At 50.1% G+C, this 21,792-nt stretch overlaps 1 protein-coding gene across 1 annotated transcript; it reads right to left on the bottom strand.

Moving 5' to 3' along the window:
* Positions 1–147: 147 nt before the first annotated feature.
* LOC122379603 (SH3 domain-containing protein Dlish-like) lies at positions 148–21,489 on the bottom strand. Its single transcript, XM_043361936.1, has 8 exons — positions 21,097–21,489; positions 17,216–17,400; positions 6,531–6,665; positions 4,213–4,318; positions 3,431–3,549; positions 2,567–2,816; positions 2,061–2,206; positions 148–1,759 (listed from the first exon to the last, which is right to left on the bottom strand). The coding sequence occupies exons 1-8, from the start codon at positions 21,143–21,145 to the stop codon at positions 1,595–1,597; spliced, it is 1,155 nt and encodes a 384-aa protein (XP_043217871.1). The 5' UTR covers positions 21,146–21,489; the 3' UTR covers positions 148–1,594.
* Positions 21,490–21,792: the final 303 nt, after the last annotated feature.

The following is a 21,792-nucleotide window of genomic DNA, read 5'->3' as shown; positions in this document are numbered from 1 at the left end:
AGGTATGTAGGTAGTTGGCTATTGGCTAAGTGGTCTGTACTACTACAATCCTTATGATTGGTTTTCAAAGCAATGGCTTACGTTTTTGTCATCTAGAAAACTTTGTTACGCTTCAATCTGAGTCACGTTTACATACCATAGAAATTGTTTCATTATATACACATTAAGTTTATTCATTTCCACAAGCAGAGAGCGGAATGACCCCGGGCATGAGATGCAAATGACTTACTGAAACGCATCGCATGCACCGATCGGACGGACTTTTCTTTTCGTCTCTCTCGGCGTGACTGCTAAGGTCGCCAGTCTCGTAACAGCATTCCATCAATGGCTCTGTGGCAGCGTTCACATTCGAAGGAGGCTAAAAGATATGAGCACCTGGCGCACACAAGAGTACTACCTGTTACATTTCGAGCTCAATACATTACATTCATTCACGTCGTGTTTGTTTTTTTTTTTTTTGTTGGGTTAGGCCCTTTCGGTCGACAAGACCATTGCAGAGCCGGAAGGATGATAGGAATTAGGGGGAGACATTGGTCTGGGCAGGCACCCTAGTGAGTCGCCGGGGCTGAGCCCGTCCAGAGGACAGGCCACCCAGCCCCAAGGCACTCACTGCACCCGGCTACGGGGTGCGCTCCCTCAGGAGCAGCGGTGCCGCTCCAAGGGAGCAGCCCGCATGAGATAAAGTTGCCTGTCCAGCCCGGAGGGGGGTTACGGCGTGGAGGAGAAGGATTTCAGTATCCTGAGGATAGAAGCATGGAAAGGTGGATTCACGTCGTGTATAGCCAACGCACACATATCTCATCCATGCAGGTCCTTCGATAAATTTAATGTACAGAGTGTGCAGGCATAAAGCAGGTCTCATACGAAGATATGAAGATCATACGAAGTCTTTCGCTCTTTACCGATGCGCAAAATGCACGTTCACTGACATCGTCACCTGTTGCACTTCATGCTAGCAAGCATTCAATTTTATGAAGTTCATCACACAAGCACAACGGACACAAACTCGCTGGCATAGTTCCAATGGTAGCAAAGACACCGCAACGTACAGGCTTTTTCATGTTAGAAAACCCAGTGTCACGGCTACCTAAACGTTAAATAGCCACAGCAGACATGAGCAGATGAGTCCTTCAGGCCGCAGCACAGGAGGAGACCTACCTCTCCGCAGTGTTTTAGTCTCGCAAGTCTGCCAGTTCCGCCATTGGCCATTATAATTGGTATGGCAGCTTCATCCCGCGAAATGTATAGCCCCAAGACATTCACTCTACACCCAATTCACATACATCGCACACAGGACTTTGCTTGAAGTTCCCACCACTCCCCAGACTGCGTCCCTCCGGATTGTCCTGCTACGTTGGCACGTTCAGTGGTCACCATGAGTCAAACAGCGAACAATAAACACAGTTAAACAGTATTTCAGGCGCCTGCCAGCCGCCATCCAGCCGTCGTGAATATCTAGCACGGGTCTCCGACGTCCGTCTCTAACACCAGTCTCTAGCCCCCTCAGTCTCTCCGAGCTGATCGAACACACCTCGTACCGTCCCAGTGACGTCATTTGGCCACTGAAGACTGGCGGCTCATGTCCTGAAGCACGTCATAGTGACGTCATTGCGGGCGGGCGGGCGTACGCCTTGGGGATAAAGCCGTGCTTGCGCGACTTGGGTGAGTAGGCCCACAGCCAGCCGTCCACCGTCTGGTTGTTGAGGTCGGCGTATATCCAGTCTCCCCGCCGCACCGACAGGTCGTCAGGAGCCTGGGCCTGCGCGCAGCGGATGGAAGGGGACAGGGGTCATAACAGGGGTCACTGGCATCTGTCCGGCATCTTTGATGAATGAACGGTACGGGTCATTTCTCGTGGTCCGTAGCTTGGAATTAGTATCTAATATTTTGAGTGCCACTAACTCACCAATCGTCCTCTCCTCTGCCTGTTCCTAAAAGGGCGCACTGACATGTGCCAAATATAAACTATCAAATGTTGTCTAAAACTATCAAATCATAAAATGCTGACAAAATCGCACTATACCCCGCGTTGCTGTCAGCAGAGCCGCCTGTTAACTCACCTTGTAGTCATAGAGCATGACCAGTTCTGTGCCGTGGAACCGCGGGTCATCCTGACCCGGTGACCCCATGTGGTGACCTCCGTGACCTCCGGGGGACGAGGGGAACTGCTGGTGCGTCGGGGGACTGCCGCCCGGACCCAGATCACCTGGTGACGGGAGCAGGTCAGATCACTGGGTTAGATGCATTTGAATGCATTTCGTTTTAGGTCATTCTTTAAATAATTGTGTATCAAATGCCTGTAAAATATAAACATCACCCATTTAGAAATATAGCATTCGTATTTATCAAACACGTTTGATGTGCCACTGACCTGACACCGTTTCACCGGCACCGTTTCCGATTCTATCAGTTATGGCATTGACGGAAACTCGTGACATGATAGTTTCCTTGGCATAAAATTGGTTATAAATTGGGTGAACTAGACAGTAAAATAGATATTCTTCAACACACTGAAGAAAATCTCACAATAATTTCGCCGAGACCGCCTATATTTGCCGTTGCTTACCGCCGGGGCTGCGTTTATTCCGGGGCGGGTCGGCCGTGGTGCGCGACCAGAACGCCTCGCCGGGCAGCACGTCGGCCGGGTACACGAACGCCGACGGCACGAAGCCCTCCTGGCCGTCGGAGCGCTCGATCCAGAACCACTCGTGGTCCTCCTTGTTGAGCACCGTGACGAACTCTCCGCGCTCCACCGATACGTCGTTCTCGTCGCGCGGCATGAACGTGTAGAGCACGATATAGCGGCCCGCCGGGTCCTGTCGGCCGAAGCGCGAGCGGTCAGTGGGCGGAGTACGTATGTACAACATAAGTAGTGTGAGGACGAGATATTAGGAGAGCGTCGCGTGGTATGAACCCTGAAGGGTAATGATCCTTGAAAGGAAAGTATCGTGCTGTGAACGGTTCAAGACTGAGATTCAATCCCATAGCTACAGCAGGTTGAAGCTCCTAGCCAGCCACAAACAAGCGGAAGAATGCTTTTATAGTCAGGTTTTCCCAGAGAAGCGTTAAACGACACGGAAAGAGTGAGCCTGAAATGGTAAACTTAGACAGAAATAGGCCCAACCTAGCATGCAACGCCTCGGAAGCAAGCAAGCCGGGCTGTAAGGCGAGCTGTTCCATGGGAACGGGAGATACCACATCATTAGTATGCATCAGGATCAGGAATGATGATTTATCAGAAATACTATATAATGTATTTTCTGTTCATCGAAGTAGAGAGCTGAACGTATTTTAGCGAATTATTTGTGTACTTGCCAATGTGTAGATCTTTTCCATCAAAATTCATACAGCAGAGCATGATCCTCTTTGAAGAATATATTTTATTCAGACCGTGACGTTTCAGGAGCGTCATGTCTGCTCTTCTGTTTACCTTGAAGAAGGGGTGGACGTCGGGCGCGGGTCCGCTGTGTCCGGAGGGTGTAGAGCGCGGCTCCGGCCGGCCACCCTCCGTGAAACTGTCGTTATCCGACGTCTCGACACCATTCCGATCTGAGAAAACCGGCGGTTCTGTCAGCGACACTCGGTAACTGAGGAGTGGACCGTCAGTGGTTTGCTGTCCGCTGTCCTACGGGTCTGCGGACCAAAGCGGAACGCCGCGGAAAACCGCGGAACACAGCGGGCCGAACGGCGGGGGATGCTGCGGCGGACAATTAGGCGACCAGCTACGAGAGCATAGAGGGCCGATTCATCTGTCATGAGGTGTCGTCAGACATCGGTAATCATCGATATAAAAGAAACCGAATGTATCGCTTTGATCAGCAGCCGCGGCGCTATCGCATAAATCGGACATGCGCAATCGTTAATCAAACGAGCCATACAGTTTGGAAGTTTGGAGAATGGGAGTGCGTGGGATCGTGTGCGGCTATATTAGGATAGGTCTTTGTTCAGATAGTCTCTTGAGTAAACGTGAGAGCTGAGACGATCTCCATCAGATGCCAAAATGTTAGTTTTATTCATATTCATCTTTTGACCTTTTAATTACCTGCTGGGTGGTGCATCGCACCTTCCAGGCGCACCTGGAATCGTTTCACTACCAACTGACCGAACAGTAATGGCTATTGGCTAGGGCTGAAGCCTCAACAGCTCAGGAAAATAACTAAACAGTAAACACATAGCACATCGCTATCTCAGTGCCATTTCTCGGCCGTTTACCTGTGCTGGCGTTGCCGATGATTGTGTTGTGGTCTGCCTCTCCGCCGCCACCGCCAGGTCCAGCCCCGCTGCCATCCGGAACCGTCAGCTCGCGCGGAAGCTTCTTCTGCGGAAAATAACACAACGGTACTCAACGACGGTGGTGACTGTGTGTTAGACGGCAGAGCTCAGTAAGCTACTTTAAGTAAGACATGGAAAGTGAATAGCAATCATCAGCAGAGTGATAGGCAGAACCTATTTCAATTTCTATCGAACTTGGCGAGCGTCCTGAAATGAAATGACCGTTATGAAAGCCCTATGGGAGCACTTTGTGAATCGTGATGGATAGCTGGAAGTTGGAACAGCATGATGGAAAGTGTCTGAACGTAAGGTGACTGGCAGCTTACAGTCAATGGCAGTATCGGACGTAAAGACGACTGAGTCACCAGCCAAGCGGCACATTTGTCAACTCAGACGACTGCCTCGACACGGGAAACAGCGTCCTCACGCGAGGCACAGTGGGACATTTTATACCACCGGCGACGACGTCTTATATCCCGCGCCCTGGTGGGGTCTGTTTATAACGCGACCTGGTGGGGGGGGGGCTATTTTTTGCCCCCCCCCCCCCCCTCGTATCTCCGAAACTACTGGACGGATCCGCAAAATTCAAACGGCGTTCGAAAGGCCTGTCAAATTTGTCGAAGGAAACCAAATTTCATTGACCTCGGGGTCACCGATGACGTCACAGGTCAGGTCAAAGATGAAATGTTTCACCGTTCACGGGTCATCTAGGGAATGCGCTATAACACCGAAGAAAACGCATTTTGTCGAGAATCAGCGATAGGGCGTCAGTTGCCTAGTACATATATTGCTATAAGAGGTCACTGACATTACCAGGTCAGGTCACAGGTCAGGTCACCAAGGGTCACAGGTCAGGTCACATGAACCTAACTTTAGGTACTAAGGTTGTGCGATGCATGTTTTATGGCCAATTTTTCATTTCCAACTCAATGGTGTTGGTTATAAGACTATCAGGTACGGCTTAGGTCACTTTCTGGTGGAGGTCAGGTCAAGGTCAGGTCAAAAAAGGTCAAATTTCAAAGTTGATATTTTTGCATAAAATGGGTATTGATTCGATGCAGCTCGTCACGGGGAGTCTAATGGTGGTCTTTGTTTTGCGCTACGAGGTCTAGAATTGCAAAAAATTGAGTTTGAAAATTTGACGTCATCAATTTTGAACACTTTTTTCGCTGTAACTTGGCCAAAAAAAGAGGTATCGATCTCAAATTTGGTATGTAGATAGAAGGCGGTAAGGACTATCACATATATTCCGGTTTTTTCGAAATTCAAAAAACTTTTTGGATTTTTCGACTATTATAATAAAAAAATCTATTTTTTGATTTTTGGGGGTCAAAATCCAAAAATTTTAAAAATCCGAGATAGCAGTTTTGTAGCCCTGTCAATTCTACAGCTTTTATGTCTTTATCGTTTTTCTGTATTTGCAAAGCTATAGGCCTGACAGCTCTTCCCGCGAAACCCTTTTTTGGGTCGAAAACGGCAGAACATGACGTCACTCTGACGTCATTTCCGGCCAACCTATCATAGCCTTTGGAAAAATTTTTGGTCACAATGTGTAAAATTGATGTCCGGGAGGGTACTGAAAGTTTGGTGACGATCGGCGCAGCGGTTCTGGAGATATATCGAAAAGTCTGGAGGGGGGGGGGCAAAAAATAGCCCCCCCCCCCCCACCAGGGCGCGGGATATCTAATGTGACTTAGATGTGCATAATAAAATATTTTAGAGGTAATGTGTTTTCTACAAATAACTAACATTTTGGACAACAGACCTATGAAAAATAGGAACAGTTGACCAAATGCAATCCTCAATAGTATACGGCTAAAATGATAATTTATAGTCGATTTAGCGGCATGGGTGGAGCTTTTCCAGGGAAGTTGGTGGGACAAAAAGTCGTCAAACCCACAATATGGCCGATCATGAAATAGAATAAAATGCCACACGGAATCAATTCCCATCATAAGAGATATAATATTTTGCATTAAACAGACATTCCAAAGCTCTTAAATGCGAAAAAGAGATGCTTGCAAAGCAACAAAGTCTTAGAAATCAGCTAAAGTTGGTGGGACAAAACGCTTATTGGTGGGGCAAAACACCACGCCCCACCAACTGTATAGGAAGCTCCGCCCCTGTTTAGCGGCGTCTTTAGCACATTTAGAATGCATTAACCACACTTATGCCGTCTTTAAATACCCGAGCCCACTCTAACCATAATTCGACAGAGGTGACTTAGAGCGGCCACAGACCAGTGCCCGCCTCCTCACCTTGACACTGAGCGCGAGGTCTGCCAGCTGCGAGCCGTGCGGCGCGCAGTACGAGTGCGGTATGAAGCCCTCCTGCTGACTGCTCTCCGATATCACATACACCCAATCGTTCTCCTGGTACAGCACGTTCACAACCTGCCGGAGGAGGTGGGTCGGCGTCAGGTGTCCATAGGGTCAGGTAGTTGTAAGGTCAGATCAACATCGGATCAGGTCACCCGTCGTGCCAGGTAGCTACCGGGTCATAATCGCATACTCAATCGAAAATTATCGTCGAAGAGTCAAGAAAAGAGATCTACATACGTAAAAAGTGTGATGATTACGATTATCACAGACAACAGTGACACTAAAGCAGAGGCTGAACTGAATAAAATGTCGACACTGTCCGATTATTGTTCCGTGTCCATGAGAAAAGTATCAGGTCAATGGCCTCTAATGATCCAGCGTAGGCTGTACTCGATGGCTGACCATTATTCGGGCGCCTTTCGTCTGTACTCACAGCCATTGCGTGTCCAATGAGCGTAACTTGTTGGAAATGTCCCGTGGCGACGATCAATGATCAGAACCACGTAGAAAGTGGTGACACTCCGCCATCCGTCATAATTAAACCGTAAAAGTCCAGACTGCTGGGAGATATCGGTGTCTGATTATCCCGAGTGACCTATGTTGAATAAATTCTGGCATACTTTTTTGTAATTTATCGACTACATCCGTAGGGGAGAGCGGGGCCAGTTGAAACACGGGGTCAGATGAAACATGGTTTTATTTTCAACACTATGCAACATATGGCGTTGCCGACACCACTGCGCATCCGCGCTCGACCACTTCCTTTGTCAACGGCGTTTGGGCGGCAAACGGACGGTAATTTTGATTTGACACTTGTTTTTGTGTTTTTGAGGGGCGTTTGGGAGAAATCGTTTTTATGAATGTTTTGTGATATCTCATATACCTTTGTTTGCTGAAAGAAGAACTCCTGGCTCCGGAATAACACCTTATTTGGCCCTTCATTCAGCATGATGCCGTCTCTCCAGGTCGTTTGACATGTGCTTTGCGGCGCGTGCGAGATGGCGGGAGCGGATGGGGTCAATTGAAACGCTTCTCTGAGGGTCAGTTGAAACAGGGCCACAGGCCGTTTCAATTAACCCCGGTGACCTTTGCAATGGTTATTGTTCAGGGGCTGTAAACATTAAAGGAAATAGTCCACCTTTGAAATGAGCTTTTAAACTGAAATAGTAGTTTAAGAGAGCTTAATTTTTTACCCCTTTTTCTCCAGCCTTTTGCTTGAAAGCACACTATAGCCTGAGATATTTCTCATTTTTCTCATCCGCCCATTTTACCATAGTCTATGTACTTTATGTCACCTATTATGAGGAACTTTGCACTTTTAGCTTTCCAACGACCTATTGAATGTAGCATTTGGAAAAGTAAACCGGACAAAATATCTCCTTAAGGAAGTGGCCTTAAAGAGGAAAACATCCCAAACATGCATTGTTAAGGATAGGTGCAATTGACCCCATGGGCTGGTTCAATTGACCCTCGCATCGGGGTCATTTGAAACGGGCGTAGAGCTGTTTTATAAGCATGCGTTTGGCAGCAAAATATGTTAGAAACATAATTTTACATACCTTAAAATAAAGCCAAAAGAGCATATTTTTTCATGGCATTGTGCATTTTTCGATATGACAACTAGATCTCGCTGTGCATGTCAATATATAAAAAGTGGTTCAACCGGCCCCGCTCTCCCCTATGTACCCGTCATCAGATGGGAAATCTTATTCTACATGTATACACTTTACAAGCTCATAGCTTTCTTTAATGAAAATATGTAACTTTATATAAACTTGCTGCTTGCTTGAGGCAACATACACAATAAAGGAGTAATAGTCCCCACTCTTATACGTGCCAGATGGATGATTCAAGAATACCAGGGATGCCTTGCATAACCAAATGGATAATTAACCCAAGACGGGGAAACAGGAAGACCAAGTATAATTAGTATGTTTTTTTCTGTCTACTTACTCCACAAAAGAAAAAAACTGAATATTCATATGCAGCACTGTTTTGTCTGTTAATCTGCTAATTTAGAGCGCATAGAGATCAGTCGCGTGACTGGCTGCGGTCCATCTGGCGGGAGAGCGGCCCTCTGAGTCGGGGTGGGTGCCCGTGTGGTGCCCCCGTCGGTGGGCAGAGACCGTTACCCAGCTGCTCATAACTGGTTCTGATGGCCGGAAGGCCCCATGAAAGCAGTGCGGATGCCTGGCACAAAGCATAATGCATGCATGCACAATGCACATGGCACAGCACATGCTACATGAGGCCAGCTTGTAGGCTCGGCTATATATAGAGGCAGCAAAGGTTGTTCACTGCTTCAAAATGCGAAGACAATTGCCTCCGGACTCGGATCTATTCTATGTAGGTACCGTAAAGTGGGGCTATTTGAAACGGATTTTACTGTTTTTGGCCTCTCCTTTCAAAACGGTTGATATTTCCTATAGCATGTAAATTGCAAAAACGTAGTTCTCTGTAACCGCTTTCAGATAGGTCAATTTTTGTTCAGCTAGAAACCATAAATAGTTATTTTTCTAATTGAACCCTGTTTCAAATAGCCCCATAGTGTGGGGCTATTTGAGACAGTTTTAGTTGCAAGGATATTGAAGAAAATTGGTCAAGCTAGGGATAATTCTTTTAATGCCATGCGATTGGAAATTAGATTTTGATACTTCTGGCAAAAATCATTTCTTTCATCTACAGTTATGCAACCCTTATAATCAAATTTTTCGTTTTTCGTTGGACACAGCATTTCGGTTTGCTAAAAAATTGCATTACTTTATGCTAGGACTGTCATAATATGATGTGATCCTAAGTTCTAAAAATATCAGGATGATTATCTAAGACTATTTTAAAGTAAACGACAGAGAAATTTTCAAATAAAGTTGTTGTGTTTATATCTGGCGGCGTAAAACATATAGGCCGAAAGTTGGTGGGGCTATTTGAGACAGGCTCGCTACTGCATTAAACGCTCCGTAATGCATTAAAAAAGGGAAAGCAGTTTCCAAAATGGTTGAATGAATGATACGCATGATCGATTGTTCCATTGCACATCGACTTGTGAAGAAATAATAGAAAAAGGTCAAACGGTTTTGATTTCATGCCGATTTTCCTAGATCACTGCATGTTGTATCGAATGGCCGGTTACCGCACTGCATCAAGTACGGATGCATCAAGCATGTATGATAAATAACCTTAAATGGTGCTTATGGTCAACCAGACTAGACATGGGTCGATTACCGACCACGTCAGTGACTGATGAAAAACGTTCTATGCACGTTGCACATATTCATACAGGCAACTAATATCGTCACAAACTGGATGGTCGCATTAAGTTATAATGTGTAAATATTGCTTGCTGCTAAAAGTACCATGAACCCATGGCCGATTCATCGGTGTTCCTTAGGTCAAACGTTTGATACACCTTAGGCAGATGGCGGTAAGTCTTTAGGATGCATCATATCACCCGTTTTAGGGCCTTGGCATCACAATCATCGGCTGTATTTGGTATACGTTGAGGTTTAACGAGGTGGGTATCATCGGGATTCTGAGACATCGGGTTACACAATTGTCACTACCGCTAACAATATATAATGTCTTCATGTAAAATGTGCGAAGCCCATAAGTAAAACGATAGTTACGATAGATTTGGTTGCAAAGTTTTTAAAACTTCAACAATGTTAAGCTGCAGGTAGGGGTGCTTTTCGTATAACTGAAGTTGTGGTTTTTCTGTATTTCTCATTAAATGGCAAATTTCTTTCCAAAATTTTCAAAATTTTCAAAAAACCCTATCCATGGAATTCATTAATAAATTCCACATCAGCTTGAGCAAAAATTGATCAAAAATATCAAACGGTTTTAATTTTTCAGCAATTTTGCTAAGCCACTGCCGTGCTGTCTCAAATAGCCCCACTGTCTCAAATAGCCCCACTTTACGGTACTCGTGAAAAAACATCAGCAATTTCTATTATACTAGTCAGACCAGACGGGTCGTCATCACAATCACGTCCATGTAAAATTTTCCCGTACGTTCAGTTTCTTCTGCATGCAATATTTTGTCTGACTTCAGTGCCAGCTTTTATGACCCAAACTCTCCAATCTCGGGGTCAAACACGGCTCCGTCGTTGGCTGCGGGCCCGACCCGACATCCCTGTTCCTGCGTCGCTCGGCCGGCGCTGCTCAGTAACCATGTTGCCTCGCGCGCCGGCCACCGCTGGCAGACGGCTGGGAAGCGGATGACCTCTGACCCCGACCCAGGAGGCCGCGCCGCCGGGTCAACCGTTCGGGTCGCCAGGCGAGAGTCGGCTGCGCGGGCCACATAGTAATGCAATGTAGCGCTGATGACGACGTCCAGGGAAGGACAAACAGTCGGCAGGCGCAGTGGCGAGACAGTAGCACAACTATCAACAGGAAAGTTCAGATAGAGCTACCTATACCTGTGGAACGCAAACGCACGAGCCGGATGTCCGTTCTGAATGCATGAAGCGCACTGTGGAGCTGCTCTGCGGTTACACCCTGTAACCGCAGCCAGTTAAAGCTGGTAACAGGGGTGGATTGTTTCCGACATCACCGGCGCGCTGAGCTTTGGCCTCAGAACCATCCAGCCTATCTGGCATTTCGCAACTGGATGGCAAAGAGAAATATCTGCTCAATGGATCGGTCTAGACGAATATAAAGAGGTGCTTCGTAGGCCACTTGCACTTCATATGTTTCATGTTGATTTAAACTAAATTTTATTTAAGTTTTGGACATTATGCAAATGCATAGAAATCAGAAACACAAGCACAGCACGAATTTCACGGAAGGTTGCTTTAAACTAAGTCTATTGACCACCCAAGAGATACACTGAACAAAATCCTGTAAATTTTATGCAAATATCAACACAGGACAGTATCCGTCTCCTACTGGAGGCTAGGCAAACATCACTAACAAATTCTTTCCCAACAAAAAGATGTTTGCGGGTAAAGCACTGAGGCACAAAGATCTCAATCAACCTCAAGCGAAAACACAAAACCTCTCCGAAAAACCTCGGCCCCGCTGAGTCGACCCATGCTTCTTTCATGGATGACCGAAGCCGTGGCTCCACCAAGCCGTATCAGACGTCCAGCGATGTTGCGCGCTCCGGGCATCCCGGTGTGCCCACCGCTGGATCGTAAAGCAGCTCGGCCGCCCGGTTAGCACATCCTCGGCCCAGCGCGACCACCGGCGTTCCCACGGTCTGGGCGGCGGCGGCGGCGGGCGGCGGGCGGCGAGCCCAGGCGGCCGGCCAGCCAGCGCGGTATGCGGCGGAAGGCAGGCGGCGGGGACAGCCGAGCCGGCCCAATCCGGCTGGTCGGTCGGGCCGACGCGCCGGGCCTGCGCTCTCACCACGCGGCAGCCGATCGGGCGGCAGAGGCGGGGCGCCGCCGGCGGCCGGCGGGTGGCGAGCATCTGTGCCGCCGCCGCCGCTGCCGCCGCCCAGGTGTGGGCTGTCGGGGCGGCGGCGGCCGGCGCGTGGTGCGGAGAGTCCACGGCAGCGCCGCTCGGCTGCACCGCACCGGTCCGGCTCCGGCGGCCATACCGATCGGCTGCCCTCAGCGGCGTCTGCAGTGCGGTACCGAGCCGGCGGCGACGGCCGTGCAGTGTCGGCCGACCGCAGCGGCCTCCAGTCGACCGCGCCGCGCTCTGACCCGGCGGGGGAGGAGTCGGATGACCGCCCGATTGGCCAGTTATCGCTAGAAGTGCCCCGGTGATGGGCGAGCCCGCGGCGCCGGTGGGATGGTCCAGTCACGCTCCCACCAGCCGCCCACTCCGGTCGCTGGCGATAGGGATGACCGATTCAGAAACGGTATCTCTAGCGCCTCGAATACCGCGGCGATTTCGTAAAACCGTGATAGCATCGATCGCACATCTGTGTCGCCAGGAGCCGAGCCATTCCATCAGCAGAGTGGTCCGTGCCTGAGCGGTCTGTCTTGACATCTCGGCAGCTGCTCGACTGCCCGAGCCGTCGACTGCGTGTCGTCCAAAAACCCGCCCCGTTCGGCAGCCCGGCTGTCTGTGGCGTCAGCTGTCGTCCAACACCGCCGGACGGCTGGTCAACTATTTGTCGGCGGTCGGTGATTGGCCGTCTGACCGGGATGACGCTGGTCACTGAACACCAGAGCGTGACAAACGCGGCGATAACCGGCCAGATCGCCGCCACTAATGGTGGTTAAGTACCGCACATTCGGCGATTAAATGGCGCACGCGTGACTGAAATGAGCCGGCTAATATATCCGTTCAAAGCAAGCTCCGCGAGCCAGTTTTGGGCCTGTTTCAATAACAGCCCAGATGCCTACGTCAAGAGCTTTGTTTCTTTCATTGCCCGAATCTCTTATTAAAACATTCATTTTCGTGTCCATGGGCTATAAACGGCGTGACATTCGTGTTAGAGTTATCTCACATTGTTGTATAATAAAAAAGCCGACCGACACAGCATCCATCACGCTACTCAAACACGACACACACGTGTTTCCCTGTACGGCTTTCTGAACCACCGTCGTTCATATACGCAACTGAGCGCAAACTGCCCGCAAGTGCTGACCGCAAGCACCAACCTCTCCCCACCCAACCACCAGCGAACGGAAGTGCGCCGCCGACTGGGCTGCCCTCGGCCGCCCTTCTGCGATCGGCAGCCCTTCCCTTCCCACCGCCCCGCGAGAGATTAGCAGTGACTAGCACCGCCCCACCGCTCCCGTCGCCAGGGACCGGGAGGGTGGGGGGGGGGGAGGGGCCGGAAATACAGCCCGGTGAATCGCATCCAGTTGATTGGCCGGCGATGGGTCTAGTCGATAGGCGAGAAGGATGTTGTTTGAAGTGGTAATGAGCTTATGCTTGACGATTGTGATGTTTTATATTGTTCATATAGAAAACGAAAGTTTTTTTTTTGCAAAAAGCGTAGTTAGATGGGAACAACGATATCACAAGTATAGCTGTAATGTAAATGTAAAATTAATTACTTACGAATTCAGAAACTTTTTATTTCATTCAGTTACTTACGAACTGAAGTTTTGAAGTATGCAAACTTATTCACCCAAAATAACCAATGTGGGACGATGATTTGGAGGAAAAAGTTGGTGAAACAAAGAAGTTTTGCAAAATGGAAAGCCGGTGGATTGGCTGTCTATTCACACAGAAGAATATCAACCACTGTCACCTAAGCCTCAAGGGATCCTTAGACCAGAATCCAGGACACCAGTTATTAGCTTCCAGTCCAAACACAAAGGACACCTGTCCATGGGCGCTGGGCTAACTTGTGGCACCTTATACGGTCGCGTCGTCCCAGTCCGTGAACAGAATACCTCCGAATCACCAAACAATGGCCCCAGTGAGGCAGTGTAAGACGAGAAATCGGACCTGCCGCCGCTCCAGGGCTCGGACAGTGTGTTCTACTCACAGCGGCGATCTGAGCGATAAACGAGTCTCGGGCTGAGAGACATTTTCCGCCCGACGGTGCCACCATTATCGGAAACCGTGCCTTCAAAGCAGAAATGTGCGCTACAGTTACCGCGTGGTATTCTGTGTCGGGGCAGCTCTGTCAGGGCACTGTGTCAGGGACCAGAGTCCCTGCTAGCGAGGCCCTTCTAAATCTAAGGGCCTCGTAACAGTAAATTCAACCCGGGTTATTGGTAATGGTAAGGCATAAATTCAAGTGTGTAGCGATCACAATTCAATAACGACATAAATGCAAACTGGCCGTGCCAGTAGGAATAGCTAACTAGAGCTGGCCGGAGGTCGAAAATAAGCGCTACTGCAGATCAATAGTATGCAAAGGTCACCAGTCACTGGTTACTAAAGAGAAGAATTTAATCTAAGAAGTCCAGTAAAACTGTTGTTACAAAGCAAGTACCTATATTTAAACATTCATCTATCCTTAACTTATACCATCGACTATCGAGAGTAACAGACTGCGACACTTTCCTTTTTGGGTGCCTAACTACACACTCAGACCCTGCCTTCCGCTGAACCGCACCTTCAGCTGGATCTGGTGCCTGATTGGCTGATTGTTACTTAGGTAGGTATACGTCTGACTGCGTTCAGACACTGAAATTAGCGGGTGTCGGTGTTTGGTCAATCTTCCCAGTAACAGCGCGGCCAACAGCGCACCAGCTCGGCAATCTATCCAAATCAGTTTGGGAAACAGCTCATTATGCCACGCGCGATCGGCGCCGGCCGCGGGCGCGCATTTGAATAGGTTTTATTGATTGTTTCCGTCACCGCTATCACTTCTACAACGGCTGATTTGCTGTGCTTTGAATCGATCAGCAGACATGAGCTGCTTTTTATTTCACTATTTCATCACCGAGTTTCCCGCACGGTGAATAGAGCGGCGCATTCGGGCGGGCTTCCACTCCACCTCTCTCCACCTCTCTCCACGGTCTGTGCTCTCTTTCTCTCTCTCACTCTCTTTCCCTCTCTCTCTCTCTCTCTCTCTCTCTCTCTCTCTCTCTCTCTCTCTCTCTCTCTCTCTCTCTCTCTCTCTCTCTCTCCCTCTCACTCGTCGCTGCTGCCTGTTTCAATCATCTCGCGTCTCTCAGGCCTTTGTTTTTTGTACCGACTCCATTTTATGCTCCTAATAACTGGAGCGATCGAGCGCAGGCCGGCAGGCGCCGTTCTCTGGAGGTCCGCAGCGTTTTCACCAATTTGAGCCGCCGCGTCCGGCTCTGTCGGTCGGCCTCCGCACCGCACCTCAGCGCGCGGTCCGTGACGCGCCGCGCCGGCCCCGACCGGCCTCGGTGCGGCTTCCAGTGCCCGCCGGCGACATCGGACACCTGGCAGGCGCTCCCACCGACAAAAGGAGCCGACCCGCACCGGACTGGCCACCCCGGCGCCGTCAGTTAGTTCTTTGTGAGACGGGCTGACCTGGTGGGGACGGTAACTGAGGGAACACGACCGGTGGGTACCGGCCGGAGACGGAGCGATGGTGTTTGAACGCGTGGGCGCGGACTCGGTGTTACATTCCACGGATGGTGGCGGACATGCCGGTCAGATGAGTCCGATAACGTATCTATGAGGGGGCGCCGCGCCGCGCCGGGCGCCGGGCCGGTCCCTGGCCTTCAGAACCGACATGGCAGCGGCGGCCGCGGCGCGTCCGTGACCTTGCTGTCAGCTGACCGGGGGCACCGACTGCACGGCCGGCGCCTCTCCGCCGCTGCAGGCGGTCGGATGAGTGAGGAGCCGGGCACCTCCCACCTCTAGCCCTCGCAGACGGCTGGGGGCAGCGACTGCACACCAGAGTTTACCGACCGACACCCTCCACCCCTCTGCATCCGTTCAGAAGCGAGTGGAAGATCACGGGGGAGTGGGTGGGGATTAAAACTATTCCGAAAATGAGATTGTTCTTTCTTGACATTCATCCGAAAAAAACCACAGCTTGCAACAAATGCGCGGCAGTAAGAAACTCAAACAATCAAAGTAGCAAATGAGACGCACTTGTGAAGTTGCAATAACAAGCCAACTGGCATGTTTCATTCAAACGTTTGCTTTTTGCAAGTCGATATTACTTTAAAGAAAAGGAGGATCGTCCAGGATAGCGCAGTACAAATATTATTCTGAAAAAGATTGTCAGTGAAATCGTCCTTCGCTAAATGCTTATCGGCGAATCGCTTTCTTTGGTCCCATTCGCTCATTCTCACAGCTCGGGGATCGTTATGCTTTCATATAAAAGCGTTCCGAGTGGATTGACTGGAGGAATTTCGGTCCACTAGCCGGCACAGACTGTCTGTCTATCGCCGAGCGCCTCACAACTGGGCCGTGTAGGCTCCCGCGTGCTCCTTTTTCATGGCCTGCTCGCATCCATTATCCAGAATTACCCTCGTGATTTCTGGCTCTCACATATGCCGGCCTGATCAGGTGGGCCATTGGAAGTGGCTACAAAGACAGTGAAGCGAGCGGCATTCAAGTGGCAACAGATGGCGCGGAACAATGAACAAGTTCCGAGACTAATATTCCCTTGAAGGCACGCCCACATAGCTGGCCAAAACCAGCCGACATCCATTTCACATGATACAAGCTGAATGTTTGTATCCGCTCAGCTATCTGTTATTTGTCAGTGAGATCGGGGTGCGTAGCATAAGATATCAACTCAGCAAGAGTAGCAAATAAGACTCGTTTTTTACTCTTTCACTTTCAACAACACTAGAAACACACACCTTCATCAAAATATCGCAGGCGTTGTGCACGCAAAGAAAGCCAAAGCAGGCCGCTGGCGTTTGGGTGATCGTGATCGCATCTGAATATGAAGCTACCGATCCAAAGCTGCACAATGCACATATCCCTAATCCTTGTAATTGCAAGTAGCCCCCCTCCCCCCGCTCTAACAGTGCTAGCACTATCACCTCCCCGCAGTGGGTACTGACCGTGAAACCCTCTCCCCCCGCAGTGGGTACTGACCGTCACCCCGCCGCCACCCCTCTCCCCGCTGTGGGTACTGACCGTCACCCCTCCCCTGCAGTGGGTACTGAACTACTGACCGTCACCCCTCCCCGCAGTGGGTACTGTCCGTCACCCTCTCCCCCACATTGGGTACTGACCGTCACCCTCTCCCCCGTAATGGGTACTGACCGTTACCCCCTCCCCACAATGGGTACTGACCGTCACCCCTCCCCGTAGTGGGTACTGACCGTGCCGCGTTTGACCTCCAACTCGTCGTCCACGCACGGAGTGAAGTCGTGTAGCACCACCATCTTGCTGTCGGCGGAGAGGCCGTTCTCCTTCTCGATGCCGACCCGCACCAGGGTCTCGATACTGGACGAGCCGGTGATGCGGCCCATCCCCGGTGTCCGCACCGAGGCCGTGTCATCGTTAGCTGAAGAAAGGTCAGGTCACGTCAGGTCAGGTCAGGGTAACGGAATTACACAGAACAACCTTTTTTAAGATATCTTGTAAAGAAGAATGGGCTCTCCTGTAGTGATCTTGATTTTTTTCTGCTTATTTTATCGCGATAATTAGTGCGTTGTTTGTTTTAAAAACGTTGTTAAACAAGGGCTTCTAATTAACCCGTCACTAACAGCTGCAAAGCAATGATCAATAAGAGCAACCATCAGTTCAGAGGCTGCTCTTTTATGTGACCTCTAGTCTAGTCAGTCATTTGCTCGGGCTTCGTCATGAGACAGCTGCCATCAAACGCCCGTAAAAAGGTCCCAATCAGGGGCCTTGAGGAGCCGGAAACACGAACCCCGACATCAAGGCCTATCAAAGGGGCACGAATGAGTGGAGTAGAGTCATAAAAATCGGCATCAGCCAGTGCTCATTATTCATTATGCATTACTCTATCCAGAGGAATTAAGTGGAGATCTTTCTGTTTGTCATTTAACGGTGTAAATAAACGGGCATATCCAGTAGTTGTTCGACCATCATTCAGCATTAACAAACAGTTAGCAAACAGTTAGTAACTGTTTGCAATTCAGACGAGATAGCGCTTATTTGGTATGTGTCGCCGTCCATGAGCAGCGTCAATGACTATACAGCTTCCAATAGCACGTCGTGTGTGCTATTTGTGCTGCATTTATCCACAACGCATCCTAGATCTACTGAGGAACACAAGTGACAAACCTTAGCATGAGAGGCTCCCTTATCATGGCAACGACTGAGCCAGCCATGACAGAATGGTGTGTTATTTACGTTTACTGCACACATGTCCTATTGTAATTCCAAATTTAGCTTGGCACGCCAAGACCGGCTTTGTAGAGTTGCTTATCGGACCGTCGCTTCAGAATGCATGAGGCAGGATTAACCCTCGCCCGCACATGCCATTTTCCAATCCTAGAACGCACATGGGGGGGGGGGGTTGCCACCCCCCCCCCGCGCCATTTCGTTCCTGTTGGAGATAGAGCTTAGCAGTAAAGACCAAAAAGATTCTTTGGGAAGAGACGAATCTAATGATACCCAGTTTTACCTTCTCAGGTCAGTCATTGACCTTCCAGGTCAGGTCAAACTAAAAAATGTTGCTGTTTTGGGTCACCGTTGGATATCAAGTGCGCTGCTTATCAAATACCGATGACGATGCTGTTTTCTGGTGCCAAGCCAGCTAGAACCTCTTTGTCACACTATCCGACCAGAATTTTGCTGCTGAGGTCATTTCAGGTCAAGTTAGGTCAAGGTCAATTATATGTGTTTGTATGTCTGTGTGTGTCTGTGTGTATACTGATGTGTGCACCGATTGTTTTTGGGTCCATATCACATGAAATCATGATCTGAGAAGCTTTTACCAAAAATGCAGTCAAAAAACTTCACAAAAAGTAAATTCAGCTTGCCTAAAACGCAATTATCTTAGATGACCTAGGTTGACCTTGACCCTGACCCCTGTACATCGTCGAACAACATGTTCCATGATAGGTGGGAGGTAAGACTGGCGAAAAAGGCCGAAATCAGGGTGTCAAAAGCTCACAAGGCCCATGGAAAACGCAAGATGTTGAGAATTGGCCATTTGGGTCATGACATGACCTGAAAAACAAGGTCATATCTCCGAAACCAAAAATCACAGAAACTTGAAATTTTCAGTGGACATCAAGAAAGGATAGACGAGCAGCTATACGAAAAATCAGCCTTCTAACTCTAAAAATGTGGAGTGCAGAGCAGAAAAACTGCCTGAGGGGGTGGCAACCACCCCCCCCCCCCATGTGCGGGCGAGGGTTAAGGTTCCTCCTCAATCGACCATGGCTGAATGAAAGTATAATGTGATAGATAAGACATACTGAATTAGGGATTCAGTCATGAGAAACCAGGTGGAAAACCCGAACAGCGGTGATCAGAAAAGTAACACGCATGCTGAAGATGTCATGGAAACAGTGCCTATGCAGCAACCTTTTTCTTCTTGCCTTTGCTACTTTTAACTTCTCACCCAACTGCCGCCGGTAAGATCAATTACCTATCATATCTACCCGTATGTATTATAAATAATAAATATGCTCTTTATCACACATTTCCTGCAACGCTGAATGATATTAATCCTCCCAGTTTCTGAGGCAGCTCGGCCACAGGCCGGCAGCGGATACTGAGCCGCCCGCGCCGGCCCGGCCCGGCCCGGAGACTGCCTCGCTGCATGAGCACCTAACGGTCCGGAGACTGCAGTGGGGCACAGGAAGATAACACCAGTGGAGACTGTAATAGCTCACAGGCAGATAACAACGGCGGGACATGGGCTGCAACTAAGCGCATACTGCACTCGGACACACTGGCTAATAACACCAACAGTCTCCGGGAGACTGCAATAGCCTACAGGCAATAACACCAGCGGGCCACGGGAGACTGCAATGACGCAACCCAGATACTCAGGTAGCGGCCGGGTAGGGGAGACTGCTATAGCGCACAGGCAAATAGCACCAGAGGGCCCTGTTCCGTGGAGACTGCAATACCGCAGGGTAGATAACACCAGTGAACATAAGGAGACTGCAGTAGCGCACAGGCAGCTAACACCAGCGGGCCACTGGCGACTGCGGTAGCCTACAGGCAAATAACACCAGCGGCTAATGGGAGACTGCAGTGACGCATAGACAAATAACACCAGCAGCATCGGGTGACTGCTATAGCGACAGGTAGATAACACCAGCGAGCCATGGGAGACTTGATTGCTGATGCTTGAATTGCTTGATTACTAGTGCTGATGCAGAAGCCTGCATGCCAATAGCGCCTACGGCCTATGGAAGACTGCAGTAGCCTGCATGCTGCATGCCAATAGCGCCTACGGCCTATGGGAGACTGCAGTACGGCCTATGGAAGACTGCAGTAGCGCACAGGCTAATAACACCAGCAGCTAGCGGCCCGTCTCACAGAGGAGATACCGTTGGACGCAGAGGTGCGCACGCACGGCCACTGTTTGATATCGGGCACCCAGAGGCACCATCGCTAAAGCGCATACATATGACGTGTCACAACATGTCGAATTGGGCGCTCGGCGCCGGCTGATTACGATTCGTGTAATCAAGGATCGGACAGCGAAGTGAGGGAACGTGAGACCGATCGGCTGACCTCTCAGACACGACCGTGATTGATTGTGACAGCCCACGTTGACCTGGCGACGCGTGGAGACCCGCGGGCGAGCGAGTCAGCTGGTGGGGGAGGCTGGGGAGGGGTGATTTTCCCCACCGAACCGGTCCGTCCGGTCGTTCAAAGGGTTATAGGACATAGGCGTCGTCTGTCGCATACATAGTCAGAAGGGCTTCCTCATACATAACCATCATAAAGTACCATGACAGCGACATTGGAGCTCACAAGAAACTCATTAGAATACAATTAAGCAAATCAGTGTCCGTGACAGTGCTTTATCATATCTGAGCAAAAAAGTTTTCCCATTTCTCTTCCACCATCTCGCTTTAAACCGTGAATCAAATCTCAGAACGTCTGAATAATAAAAACAGTTTCAACGGTTGCATGGTTTTGATGGAATGATGCTCACCCACCATCTTTTAGGCCCTACTACATCCCACATACCGAGCATCGCTAATCCCAAGAACCTGCTGCTTTGTTACGGGGCTCCCCACCGTCCACCCACCCAACTACTCACATTTCTTCTTCTTGTTCCGCCGAATCCTGACAGGACAGAGGAACGCCATTGTTGCTGTTCACCGTCGCCCGACGCCACCACTGCCGACCGATCCGCCGCGCAGCTGAGACTTTCACAAACACGGCACTGCGCGCGGCCCGTCCGCCATACTGCAGCACTGCCGGCTCCCCGTCACTGCGCGTCCCACGGCCGTTCGCACACCGGCACAGCCCCGCTGCCCCACCGCTCACACAGACCGTCCCCAGACTCGTCCTGCCCACGCGGCACAGCGCGGCCCCTCACTCCGACAGCGGCACACGGACAGAAGGCGACCCAGACGCCGGCTCAGCGGTCAGCGCGCCCGGCCCGCCGCCGCCCGGTCCCGTTTCTGACATCGCCGCCGGCCATGCTCCATGCTGGCTGACCTTCGTGGTTCGACACCTGCCCGCCAGTTGGCGCTAGCGGCCGGACAGGCGCGGCGGAGGTGGTTCGGCTGTCTGACGCTAGATAGCGCGGAGGAGGGGTGGGAAAACGACCTACTATGCCCGGCTGGTTGTAGGAGAAGCGCCACCTATTGTGTGATGGTTTGGCTAGTTCACGGTCTTTCGGTCTTTCTATGCATCGTAAAAATGGATTATGGATGCTGGATGTAATGTTTTTTACAAGCAAAATTACACGGGCTATGTCCAAAAGGTTAACAATTTAGGATGGATTTGG

The sequence above is a fragment of the Amphibalanus amphitrite genome, unplaced genomic scaffold (genome assembly GCF_019059575.1).
Source record: "Amphibalanus amphitrite isolate SeventyFive unplaced genomic scaffold, NRLGWU_Aamphi_draft 000081F_arrow, whole genome shotgun sequence".
Classification (NCBI taxonomy): domain Eukaryota; kingdom Metazoa; phylum Arthropoda; class Thecostraca; order Balanomorpha; family Balanidae; genus Amphibalanus; species Amphibalanus amphitrite.
Note: the sequence above shows the minus strand (reverse complement) of the source record. Positions and strands in the feature narration are given on the sequence as shown.

Excerpts from the sequence above, each read along its gene's own strand:
- LOC122379603 (XM_043361936.1), bottom strand. The coding sequence starts at position 21,145 with ATGGCGTTCCTCTGTCCTGTCAGGATTCGGCGGAACAAGAAGAAGAAA. Across the intron at positions 6,666-17,215 it reads TGGAGGTCAAACGCGGCACG|GTTGTGAACGTGCTGTACCA; the intron begins GTCAGTACCCAC and ends CTCCTCCGGCAG. Across the intron at positions 1,760-2,060 it reads TCATGCTCTATGACTACAAG|GCCCAGGCTCCTGACGACCT; the intron begins GTGAGTTAACAG and ends CGCTGCGCGCAG.